This window comes from Bubalus bubalis, chromosome 10 (genome assembly GCF_019923935.1).
Source record: "Bubalus bubalis isolate 160015118507 breed Murrah chromosome 10, NDDB_SH_1, whole genome shotgun sequence".
NCBI classification, from domain to species: domain Eukaryota; kingdom Metazoa; phylum Chordata; class Mammalia; order Artiodactyla; family Bovidae; genus Bubalus; species Bubalus bubalis.
The window spans coordinates 90,921,558-90,933,663 of record NC_059166.1 but is presented as its reverse complement, the minus strand read 5'-3'; the positions used below and the strand labels follow the sequence as shown (position 1 = coordinate 90,933,663).

Genomic DNA, 12,106 nt, shown 5'->3' with positions numbered 1-12,106 from the left:
ACTGAGGGCCTGTTACCACCTATAAATTCATGTCACTTAAATGGGAACTTCAAATAAGTACTGTTTTATTTTTAACTTGGAACATTTTTCCCTAGCAGTAAATAGATTTGATGAGAAGTTGGCATGAGTTAAATTAGCAGTCTTTGTTTAGTAAGTTACATGAAAAAAGTCTGCATTGTTTTAATACTAATGGGTCAGTTAGGAGTCCCAGCTCACCCCTGATGTGACTAATGCCTTCCTTTTTTCTGTCTGTCATGAGTGTATGAGAAATGTTCATTAGAAATGAACCTCAGCTTCTTTCTGTACACTGTATGAAGTGTCCCTCAAATATTTTTAACCTTAAAACAGCAAGAGGAGCAGCAGCAACACCGACACCAAAAATGAACATGGAAAAGAGAAGCAGAACCTAGTTTTTGGGAAGAGGTTCACCTACTGATAGCCTTTTAACTCTATGGCACAAGGATATGTATAATCTCTCAGGGATTCTGGGCTTTAATAAAATTGTTTTGGCTTGGCTAAATTTTGTGATTTAGTAAGTTTATGATACCCTGGATATTTGAAAGAATATTAGGAGAGTCTTAATGAGTTTTGTGTTATATCATCATATTCAAATTATGACTGTTTTCTTCCCTGTTTTCCTTTTTAGGCTCTTTCAAGACACTTATTCTTCCATCAGTAAGTATTTATTTTAAAACCTTGGTTTCATAATTATACATCGTGTCAGTGAAATGAATTTCCGATTTTGTTGACTTTCATATTGATTTATGTGCCTTGTGAGTTTGGCTGGAGTTCAGTTCCACCTTCAGATTATTTAAGAATAATATTACTCCAGGGAGATTGGTTATTAGCCTCTTCAGACTCATAGTGGAGATTTCCCTTTTGTAAAATAGAGAACTTCCTGAGGGAACTGGCCTGGACTATTTGCACAGGGACCTGGGTGGGTTTGGTCCTGCTTCTGCCCTAATGAGCACAATAGTCTTGGGTGTGTCATTATTGCTCCCTCCCAGTTTCTTTGTCCTGGACAAGGGCAGTGCCTCGCTAAACAGAATTGCTGCTTGAGGCAAAACAAACAAGCAAACAAAAATCAGTAATTGATCCTGATCCTATCTTGGATTAAAAGTTTGATTTTTTTTTGTGTGTCATAATTCTGTATTGCTTTTGCTATTTATTATTGAGTTTTTTGCTATTATTGAGTTTTTTGCTATTGAGTTACTTGATTATTGAGTTTTTTGGCACCCTCTTAAATTTTGCACTTGAGGCAAGTGCCTGGCTCACCTCGCTGTGGTCCCAGCCCTGGAGAAGGGGATAAAAGTGGAGTCTGTTTCATAGAGGCTACCTTGGAGGTGAAATGAGATGTAAGCATGCTGTGGCATCTGCTGTAGAAGTGGGAAGAGTTAGCATTGTCCACACCAATACAATATTGTGAATAATTAATCTCCAGTTAAAATAAATAAATTTATATTTTTTTAAAAAAGAAACCTGGTTATTCAATGTTGCTTAACTAGTCCTGCTTCTCATAGCTTTGATTTGGAAGTCTGTCCTTTATAACTGTTTTCTTTTGGAGCTTCACACATTTAATGTATAGTTAAACACAGCATCCACCAAGAGAACAATTTGGTGTACTTTTCTGGGACTAGATGAGTAATGACTTTGACCTTGACACATTACACACTTATGTAGGGTCAGCATCTCCCGATAAGCCAGGTTCCCCATTACCTCTTGAAGTTTGCTTATTAAGCACATTCAGAAACCACATTCATTTTGAGGGGGAGTTCTTAGTGAATGGGCTTCCCTGGTGGGTCAGTGATAAAGAATCTGCCTGCAATGCAGGAGACCTCCGTTCAATCCCTGGGTTGGGAAGATCCCCTGGAGAAGGGAATGGCTACCCACTTCAGTATTCTTGTCTGGAGAATTCCTTGGACAGAGGAGCCTTGTTGGGATGCGGGGGGTGGGGGGGAGCCTACAGTCAGTGGGATCACAAAGAGTTGGGATGCCTGAGTGACTAACACTTTCACACTTCTCACACTCTTAGAGAATACAGTGCTCCCAAACGGTTCTTCCCCATGGAGTAGGAAATGGCAGCCTGCTCCAATATTCTTGCCTGGAAAATTCCATGGACAGAGGTGTCTGGTGGGCTACAGTCCATGGAGTTGCAGAGTCAGACACAACTGAGTGATTGAGCACAAACAATCCGTTATAAAAAGGCCTTGATTTTGTTCAGTCTCTAAGTTGTATCTGTCTCTTTGCCACCCCGTGGCCTGCAACATGCCAGGCTTCCCTGCCCTTCACTGTCTCTGGAGTTTGCTTTAATTCATATCCACTGAGTCAGTATTGCTATTTAATCATCTCATCCTCTGCCACCCGTTTCTTTTGCCTTTAATTTTTCCCAGAGTCAGGGTCTTTTCCAGTGAGTCAGCTCTTTGCATCAGGTGGCCAAAGTATTGGAGCTTCAGCTTCAGCATCAATCCTTTCAATGAATATTCAGGTTGATTTCTTTTAGGATTGACTGGTTTGATCTCTTTGCAATTCAAGGGACTCTTAGAATCTCCAGCACCACAGTTTGAAAGCATCAATTCTTCAGTGCTCAGCCTTTTTTATGGTTCAACTGTCTGTACGAGTCATCTGTACATGACTACAGGAAAAACCATAGCCTTGTCTATACAGACCTTTGTCATCAGTGTGATGTCTCTGCTTTTTAATACACTTTCTAGATTTGTCATAGCTTTTCTTCCAAGGAGCAAGTGTCTTTTAATTTCATGGCTGCAGTCACTGTTAAAATCATGGGTGCAGTGATTTTGGAGCCCCTAGAAACAAAATCTGTCACTGTTTCCATTTTTCCCCCATTATTTGCCATGAAGTGATGGGACCATGAACTTAGTTTTTTGAACGTTGAGTTTTAAGCCAGCTTTTTCACTCTATTCTTTCACCCTCATCAAGAGGCTCTTTAGTTTCTGTTTGCTTTCTGCCATTAGAGTGGTTTCATCTGCGTATCTGAGATTGCCAATATTTCTCCCAACAATCTTGATTCCAGCTTGGCATTTCACACCATGTACTCTGCATATAAGTTAAATAAGCAGTGTGACAATATACAGCCTTGACATACTCCTCTCATAACTATTATATTTCTCACCTATTATGTTTGTACTTACCTTACTAAGAAATATACTGCTGTAAAAATAGAAAGTAGGGGCAGGGGAAATGAAGGCATAAGTAGGCAGAGTGGGGTTAAGAAAACCCCCAAACTTAATGACAATAAGATATTAGACTGCGTTAATACGACCTCAGACATTAGGGGCTGGCTCCCCATGTCTGTGTCCCTAACTCTTTTGAAAGAATATTACAATGAGAAGATTAAAATAAATCCTGTGTGACTTAATTGTCTGATAGTGGAAGAGGGTGAGATTTAAGTTCAGGAAGAACAGCTTGAAGCACAGTAACTGCTTTCCTCAAAGAAGTCCACAGCTGCACTGGCTGGAGGGTAGTGAGAGTGGAAGGAGTAGGCGTGTGGGTGCGACCAGAGCACTTGGGCTGGGATTCCAGTAACCCTCCTCTACACTGTACTCATCCCATTTATCATTAGCTGCAAATTTCACTCCTGTTATTCTTTAAAGAAATTTTTAAAATTTATTTTTGGCAGCACTGGGTGTTTGTTGCTGCACGTGGGCTTTCTCTCATTGCAGCGAGCGAGGGCTGCTCTCTAGACAGGGTTCACAGGCGTCTCATTGCAGTTGCTTCTCTTGTTGGGGAGCACAGGCTCAGAGTATAGGCTCAGTAGCTGTGGCACAGAGGCTTAGTTGCATACAGGCATGTGGGATCTTCCTGGACCAGGGATCAAACCTGTGTCCCCCGCATTGGCAGGTGGTTTCTTAATCACTAGACCACCAGGGCGGAGAAGGCAATGGCACCCCACTCCAGTACTCTTGCTTGGCAAATCCCATGGGTGGAGGAGCTTGGTAGGCTGCAGTCCATGGGGTCGCTAAGAATCAGATACGACTGAGCGACTTCCCTTTCACTTTTCACTTTCATGCATTGGAGAAGGAAATGGCAACCCACTCCAGTGTTCTTGCCTGGAGAATCTCAGGGACGGGGGAGCCTGGTAGGCTGCCGTCTATGGGGTCGCACAGAGTCGAACACGACTGAAGCGACTTAGCAGCAGCAGCAGCAGACCACCAGGGAAGCCCTATTATTATTCTTTAAAGTCTTAACTATATGAAATACTTACCCCAGTATCTCATATTTGTCTTTAACATTATTTCTGTTGTATATAGATATAGCAATTACCTGTTGAAAACTTTACTAGAGCTTATATTTAGGACTAGATCCTTTTTTTAGTAAAACAGAACTTTAAAGACTTAGTCATAAAGTGTCTGGGAAAGTTTGATAATGCTTGGCAAAAATAGAAGGTTCTGCATTTTTATGAGTGTTCAATGAAAATAGACCCATCTTTAAAAGTGTACTTGCATTCTGATGTTTGCAAATATAATATTTAAAATTAGTTTTTAAGGTCCTCATGAATTTTTGCTATAAAATATGAATTTTTGGCTATATTAAAACAAATGTGTTTTTAATACCTGACTGGCTCATTGTTTCTGCTTCTGACATAGTGAAGTCAGCCTTCAATAAGAAGTAAATAAAAAAAGCAATTTATGCTTAACATAAAGGTTGTTTTTTTGTATAAAATATGCTGGAAAAAGTTTCTGTTATTCTCTTTGTAAATAAAATGTAAAATGAGGGAGTGGCTTTTAAAATTAAAATGCTTAAAATTTTTTTAAATTTTATATTGGAGTATAGTTGATTTACAATGTTGTGTTAGTTTCAGGTGTACAGCAAGGTGAATCATGTATGCATATACATATATCTATTCTTTTTCGAATCTTTTCCCATATAAGTTATTACAGAATATTGAGTATAGTTCCCTGTGTTATATAGTAGGTCCTTGTTGATTATCTCTCTTACATATGAAAGTGAAAGTTGCACAGTCGTGTCTGAATCTGTCCATGGAATTCTCCAGGCATGAATACTGGAGTGGGTTGCCATTTCCTTCTCCAGATCTTCCCAACCCAGGGAATCAAACCCAGGTCTCCTGCATTGCAGGCAGATTCTATACCAACTGAGCCACTCGGGAAGCCCCATCTTACATATAATAGTATGTATATGTTAATCCCAACCTCCTAATAAAATTAGAATGCTTTTAATGTTTAATTACTAATATATTTTAAAATAGAAACTATCATCTTAAGTTTCTCAATTTTATTTAGAAAGTTATTGAAATTGCCATTACTTTCGGTAACTGGAGTTATTAGTGAAATAAAGTAGTATTGAATACTCTTGTGTTGTCTCAGTTTCCTTAAGACAGTTCATCTCTCAGAGAAGGTGAGATGGTTTTAGATGGGCCAGGTTAGAATCAGGAATCTGTTGTCACTTTGGGATTTATTGTCCATCAGGGACGTTTCCGAGCATCCCTCTGTCATGTAGAGAGCTCCCCTCGCTGGGTGGGGAGCTGTCATCCCCCTGGAGGGTTTGTGTTTACGTATACCCAGAACAGACTTAGCATAACTGAGGATCAACACTGCTTAACTCAGGCGCTGGTTGATATCTTGTTGATCTTAAGTCCCGGGGAGTGAACACCCCTGGCCTCTTGTCTTGCTGTCAGACACTGTCTGTCTCTGGGAACCACGTCTTTCCCCAGCCCTGCGACTTCAGCTGAATACATAGTATCCAAAACCTCTGTAGGTAAATAATTGGCTCTTGTGTAAGAGATAAGGAACCCCTTTATTACCAGTTCAGGGAACTCTTTTCAGTAATTGTGGGAGAAGGTGGGAGGCAGTTTACCAGCAGAGATTCAGGAGATGTACTACCTTTGATCCTCACCACCATCGGAAGCAGGTTACAACTGACTGCGGGTCCGGCACGGGGAGACTCTTTCATGAGGATTGCTTAACATCCCCAGTATTTCCTCCAGTCTCCTCACTGTGTCCCTCCACTGTTACCAGTGGATGGCCAAGGTCTGTGCTGACACCCAGAGTGACAGTGACAGGTGACATGGTGACACCCTGAGCCGTGCAGGGATGCCCCCCGGCTCATGGGGACATCCCAGGTCCACTCTGACAAGCCCACATTGTTATCTCTGACTTTTCAGTCCTAGGATCAGCCCCAAGACTTTGAGGATCCTAAATTGTGCAAATTTTACGTATGAGGAGGTGGGATTTCTACCAGGGGAGGGTTGAAAAAGAGAATTAGGGTAACTGAAAGGAGCAGAGAGTCAGTACTGTCTCCTCTTGTGTATCAACTCCCTGAAGGAGGATGGAGTAGGAGACAGGAAGAGTCCTTGGACACCTTTGTGTCACTTCTAATTCTCTAACTCTTTGACTTTTCGTGGTTAATAAGTCTTTAGTTGTAGGCCTCTGCATCAGTAATTTGGTATAAGTCTTTAATCTACTGGAGCTTTCCTGGTGGCTCAAATGGCAAAGAATCTGCCTGCAATGCAGAGACCTGGGTTCGATCTCTGGGTTGGGAAGATGCCCTGGAGAAGGGAATGGCAACTCATTCCAGTATTTTTACCTGGAGAATTCCATGGACAGAGAAGCGTGGTGAGCTATAGTCCGTGGGGTAGCCAAGAGTTGGACACGACTGAGCGACTGATACTACTTTAATCTACTGTCTGTTCTGGGGCGTCTGTGCCTCTAAAAATGATACCCAAATCATGGAGAGACATTCCATTTAATCCCATATTTTAAAATCACGATCTGTTTATAAATCTGTGGCATATACAAGCAAATGATATGCTGGTTCCTGGCATATATATTTTCCTGCTTACCTTCGCTTGTGGCTCAGCTGGTAAAGAAACCTCCTGCAATGCGGGAGACCTGGGTTTGATCCCTGGGTTGGGAAGATCCCCTGGAGAAGGGAAAGGCTACCCACTCCAGTATTCTGGCCTGGAGAATTCCATGGACTGTGTAGTCCAGGGGGTCACAAAGAGTCGGACACGACTGAGCGACTTTCACGTGTACTCTTATGTACATGCTTACAGAATTGAACACTCCGTTTAAAAGAATCTGAGGACTGAAGCATCATTTGAGAGAATAGAATAGGAGGATGCAAGTGCTAGGCTCGGTTCTCAGCCCTCTAGGGTGTACATCTTTGGTTCACGTTGAATTCCAAGCTTGAAGGTGCTCAGTGAATGTTTGTTAAAGGAAAGCAAAAATCAGTACTAGAGGTCATTTGAAGGTGATATGACTGTTTCTCCTAACAGTTTATTATGAAAATATTAAATATAAAAAAAATCTGAAAGAGTTTCATAGTGAACAGTCTCATAGCTACCACTTAGAATCTACTGTTAACGTTTTACCGTACTTGCTTTATCACATATTTAATCTATCTACTCATTTCTCCATCTATGAGTTCATCTTATTTTTAAAATGCTTTTCCGAGTAAATTGCAAACATCAGTACTTTTCTCCCTGTTGTGTTGATGGTTCATCAAGTTTCTTTCATATTCTTACCTATATTGCTGGCTTTTTGGTGGCTGCTATTGCTGGAAAATCTCCTCAGAGCCCTCTGTGGGCAAATCTTATTTTCCCAAAGGAGGCAGAATGTCATTTCAGAATCTCGGGTTTAGGAATATGAAAACGAACTAAAAGTCAGGTGTGCTAGTTATCTACTGCTGTGTAACCTACGGTCCCCAAACGCTGGTGTAAAACAGTCAGAGAATTTTATTACTTCACACAGTTTCTGTGGGTCAGGAAGCTGGGGGCTGTGTAGCTGAGCAGGTCTGACGTGGGGTCTCAGGAGACGGCGCTTCCCGTGTCCAAGCTGCTGACCTCTGCAGGCGACCCTGGGCCTGGGGGTCCCCGGGAAGGCTGCTGTTCACGCGGCTGGCAGGTGGGCTGTGGCCTCCCACATGGCCTCTCATGGGCCTCTTGAGCATCCTCATCGCATGGCCCCTGACTTCCCCCAGACCCTCGGATCCAAGAAAGAGAGAACCAGGCAGAAGGTATCTGGTTAACGACGCAGCCTCATTCTACTCCTGAGGAGCAGGTCACTGGAGATTTAGGCTCCCCCTTTTGCAAGGAAAAGGGTCAAAAAATATTTGGACATGTTTTGTTTAAAAAAACTTTTTATTTTGTGTTGGGCTATAGCCGATTAACAACCTTGTGATAGTTTCAGATGAACAGGAAAGGGACTCAGCCATACATGCACATGTTGGATACGTGAATGGATTTCTCCTCCAAACTCCCCTCCCAGCCAGGCTGCCCCATAGCACTGAGCAGAGTTCCATGTGCTGGACAGTGGTAGGTCCCTTTTGGGTATCTATGTTAAATATAGCAGTGTGGACGTATTTTAAAACTACCACATGAAGGCTCTCGTTAGAGTATATAGCTCATCCTGGGTCTGAATCTCAGCCAGTGACCTGGAGCAACTTCTTTTACTCTTCCAAGCCCCCTAGGTTCCTGGTTTTGTAACCTGGCATTTGTTAGAGCATCCCCCTGAAGGATTGTTGTGAGGTGGAACGACACAGCGTGTGTAAGTTGCCGATTCAGCCAGAAGTTGTGGCTTCTGGTCTGTCAGTGCTAGAAGGTAGGATTTCCACTAGTGACGGAAACAGTAACAGTATCGGTGCCATTAGACTTACCAGGACCGTGACACGATGCACAAGGTTGGGCAAGAGAGTGCATCTTGGCACAGGTAAGAGATCCTGGAGAGAGAATGGCAAGAAAACTGGTCTTGTGCAAATGTGCCTTTGGGCTGCCTCAGACAGGGCAAGGCTCGGAAGCGAATGCTGAAGGGTGTTCTGACTCACAGTGACTGTACGTGCAGAAGAGTTTGTACTTGGAATAGGAAGTGACAAGGTGACTGCTGACAGGGCTGTGGGGCGAGGCTCCTGCAATCCGGGAACCTTGAGATTTAACTACAGAGCAAACCCCAGGCTGTCGAAAGAGGGAAAACAAATTTTTTAATTGTGCCTAGGAGTGGCACATTTTTCAACCTTGCAATTACTTTTGATAGTACTGTATATTTAAAACTTCAATGCTAACTTACAATTAAAAACATTTTTGAGGTAAAACGATGAGACCTTGGTACATCTGATGTCTTTTTTTTTTTCCCCTAGCTACCTCTGAACAGTGCTGATGAGATGTATGAGCTCCGTGTCACCGGACGTGCCCAGGATGAGATTTTATTCTCGAATAGTACGCGCTTATCATTTGAGACCAAGAGAATGACTGTCTTCATTCAAACAGACAAGCCCCTGTATAAACCAAAGCAGGAAGTGAAGTTTCGTGTTGTTACACTCTTCTCTGATTTTAAGCCTTATGAAACCTTTTTAAACATTCTAATTAAGGTGAGTGCCAGGTGGAAATGAAACTGGGGCTTCAAGCCAGCTCATGGAGCTCTCTTGGAAGTTCTGCTGACATTGTTGGTCCTGGGACGTCTTAGGATTCACATGGCTAAGCTCCCCTCCTGACATGGGATGGTTTCCCTAGAAAGGGGATAGTAGAGCATGGGTTAAGAGCTCAGGCTCCAGAGTCAGCCTGCTTGGGTTTTTGTCCCGGCTTCGTCATTGATTAATTCACTTGTCAAACGTGTTAAACCTCTGTGTCCTTGATACAGAGGGTGAGTCCTTGCTCACATTGATGTTGTATCCTGGTGGGTAGTGGACAAATAATAAATTAACATACAAATATATATTAAAAAAGAATAAGTGTATGTATGTGTGAAAGAGAGGGAAAGAGCTTGTGTTTGCTGTTTTCAATAGGGTTGTTAGAGAAGTCCTATTGAAACAGAGACCTACAGGAAATAGTAGACCCTACAAACAGAGGGAATGGCATATGCAAAGGTCCTGTGGTAGGAACTTGTTAGGGCCATTGGGGGAGTAAACTAGCAGAGCACTGTTGACCAGAAATTGAGTGGACAATATTAGGAGATAAGTCAGGTATAAGTAGGTTGACTGGAGGAGGGGCTGTACAGGATTTTCTTGGCTATGATATGGACCTTGGATTTTACTGTGAGGGAAATGAAAATTCACTGGAGAATTCTAAGGAGAGGCATGATATGATTTGACTTAAGATTTTAGAAGGATCACTCTGCTCTAAGAAGTGCTTAGAGGTGCTAGCTCTGTGACCTTGAGGAGATGAATCAAAATCTCTGGGCCTTGGTTTCCTTATTTGTAAAATGTGTAAAAATAATAATACCTTTGTGAGGATTTTGTGAGGGAGTTCAAGTAGAGCATTTATAACTGTGTGTAGTACATAGAACATGCTCACTAAATATTAGCTAGCTGTAGGAACCCCATTTGGCAGGAAGTCTTTGGCCTCTTCTGCTGGAACACTCCAAGCTCTGAAAGCAGTGTGGTTAGCAGACCGAGTGCTTTCTAGTGAGAACTAAGCTGAAGATGGCTGAGATCCAGGTGGACCTGGTTTTCTAAATGTAAGCCGAGGAGAATATTAGACATTTGATCAATGGCATAGAAATCGGGTGAGCAACTCATCCCAGTTTGCTGGGACTCTCTTTTGAAAAATCCCCTCAGTCCCAGGACATCGGTTACCCTAAATGTTCTGATGAATAACAGACTGGAAGGTAAATTTATGCTTTTTATTTCAGTATCTTCCTATTCTTCTTAGTAGTTGTTGTTGTTATAAGTTAAACAAACACAGAAATCTAGCAAACAAACATGTATACATATAACTTAAAGCCAAGATATGTTTGTAGCAAATACCACATGGGTTGGCATGTTCAATGCAGATTTCTTGAATGGCACTGGTATTAGTTCAGAATTTGCAGCTCTGTGAATTTCTGCCTTTGCTGTGTTGGAGTAAAGCAGGTCACCATAGTGAACAGCATTTCTAAATTCATATAACTCTAAATGGTGTTTTATGGATGCCATTCATACTGTCCGTCATCCTTTGTCCACAAATACTGAGTGCTCTGTGTAAAAGAAGGATTCAGAAGTTAATGTCTGTCTGTGTTTGGCTGTTTGCATTAGATCTGCCTGTTTTCTGTCTCAGTTGAGTACAAGTCAGCCCTGGATAAATGGTCTGTTCTAGGCGTTAACCCAGAAGGAACCCTGCTGATTCTGTTTTGTGGATTCGCTGGGCTCTTCTCTCAGATTTTGGACTTGGCCTGACACATTTGTCTTTCCCGGAAGTGCATGGAGAGACCTTCCTTTTGCTGCTTCTGGTTCCGAGGGATCCTGCTGGCCTGGCTGATGGGTGGCTCCCTCGGTCAAGTGAAGTGAAAGTCGCTCAGTTGTGTCCAACTCTTTGCGACCCCATGGACTGTACAGTCCATGGAATTCTCCAGGCCAGAATACTGGAGTGGGTAGCCTTTCCCTCCTCCAGGGAGTCTTCCCAACCCAGGGATTGAACCCAGGTCTCCCATATTGCAGGAAGATTCTTAACCAGCTGAGCCACAAGGGAAGCCCTAGGGAGGAGAATTTAGACTGAAATTCTACCAGGAACCAAAGGTGTTTGGGACCCTGCCCTCCTCCCTCTGAAAACAGTCCTTTGGGCCCGGTTCATCAGACTGTGATATTTCGTACATCTTTCTTGGAAAAATTTCCCAGAAAAAAGTAGGTCTTTAGTGTAGTGAGAGCCCCTGATGTGGACTAAGTTGTACTTGCTAGCACAGCGCGCCCTGCAGGCGAGTGTGGAGAATGCATCTTGGATCTACACGAGGCCAACTGTTGGAGGCCCATGTTGCCCAGCCAAGAGTGACTCACGGTAGGGTGTACCTAAAATATTGACCATCATAGCACGTTCAGACACTTCTGTGTTTTTCTGGGATCATTGGTTATTTCTCCTGATCTACTGACTGGCTTTCTCAGGAAGCCAAGGGGCTTCAGGGGCCTGTTTATGGTAATATAAGCTTCTTTCTCCTAATTCTGGCCATCTGCAGCCTGTTTGTCCTTACACAATGGAAATATAAGTGTTTCAACAGTGTGACTGGGGGCTTCCTAGGTGGCTCAGTGGGTAAAGAATCTGCCTGCAATACAGAAGACACAGGAGACATGGGTTCGATCCCTGGGTTGGTAAAATCCGCGGGGGAAGGGAATGGCTACCCACTCCAGTATTCTTGCCAGGAGAATTCTGTGGACAGAGCTCTGAGCCTGG

General features: G+C 42.8%; 1 protein-coding gene across 2 annotated transcripts in view; it reads left to right on the top strand.

Annotated features, from left to right (window-relative positions):
* The window catches only part of CD109 (CD109 molecule), a 137,041-nt gene that overhangs the window by 21,573 nt on the left and 103,362 nt on the right, over window positions 1-12,106 (top strand). For both annotated transcript variants that reach the window (XM_025294874.3, XM_044924508.2), the window contains 2 exons: window positions 647-675; window positions 9,109-9,339. In XM_025294874.3, coding sequence (XP_025150659.2) covers window positions 647-675; window positions 9,109-9,339 — 260 coding nt within the window. The remainder of the gene's footprint in view (window positions 1-646; window positions 676-9,108; window positions 9,340-12,106) is intronic.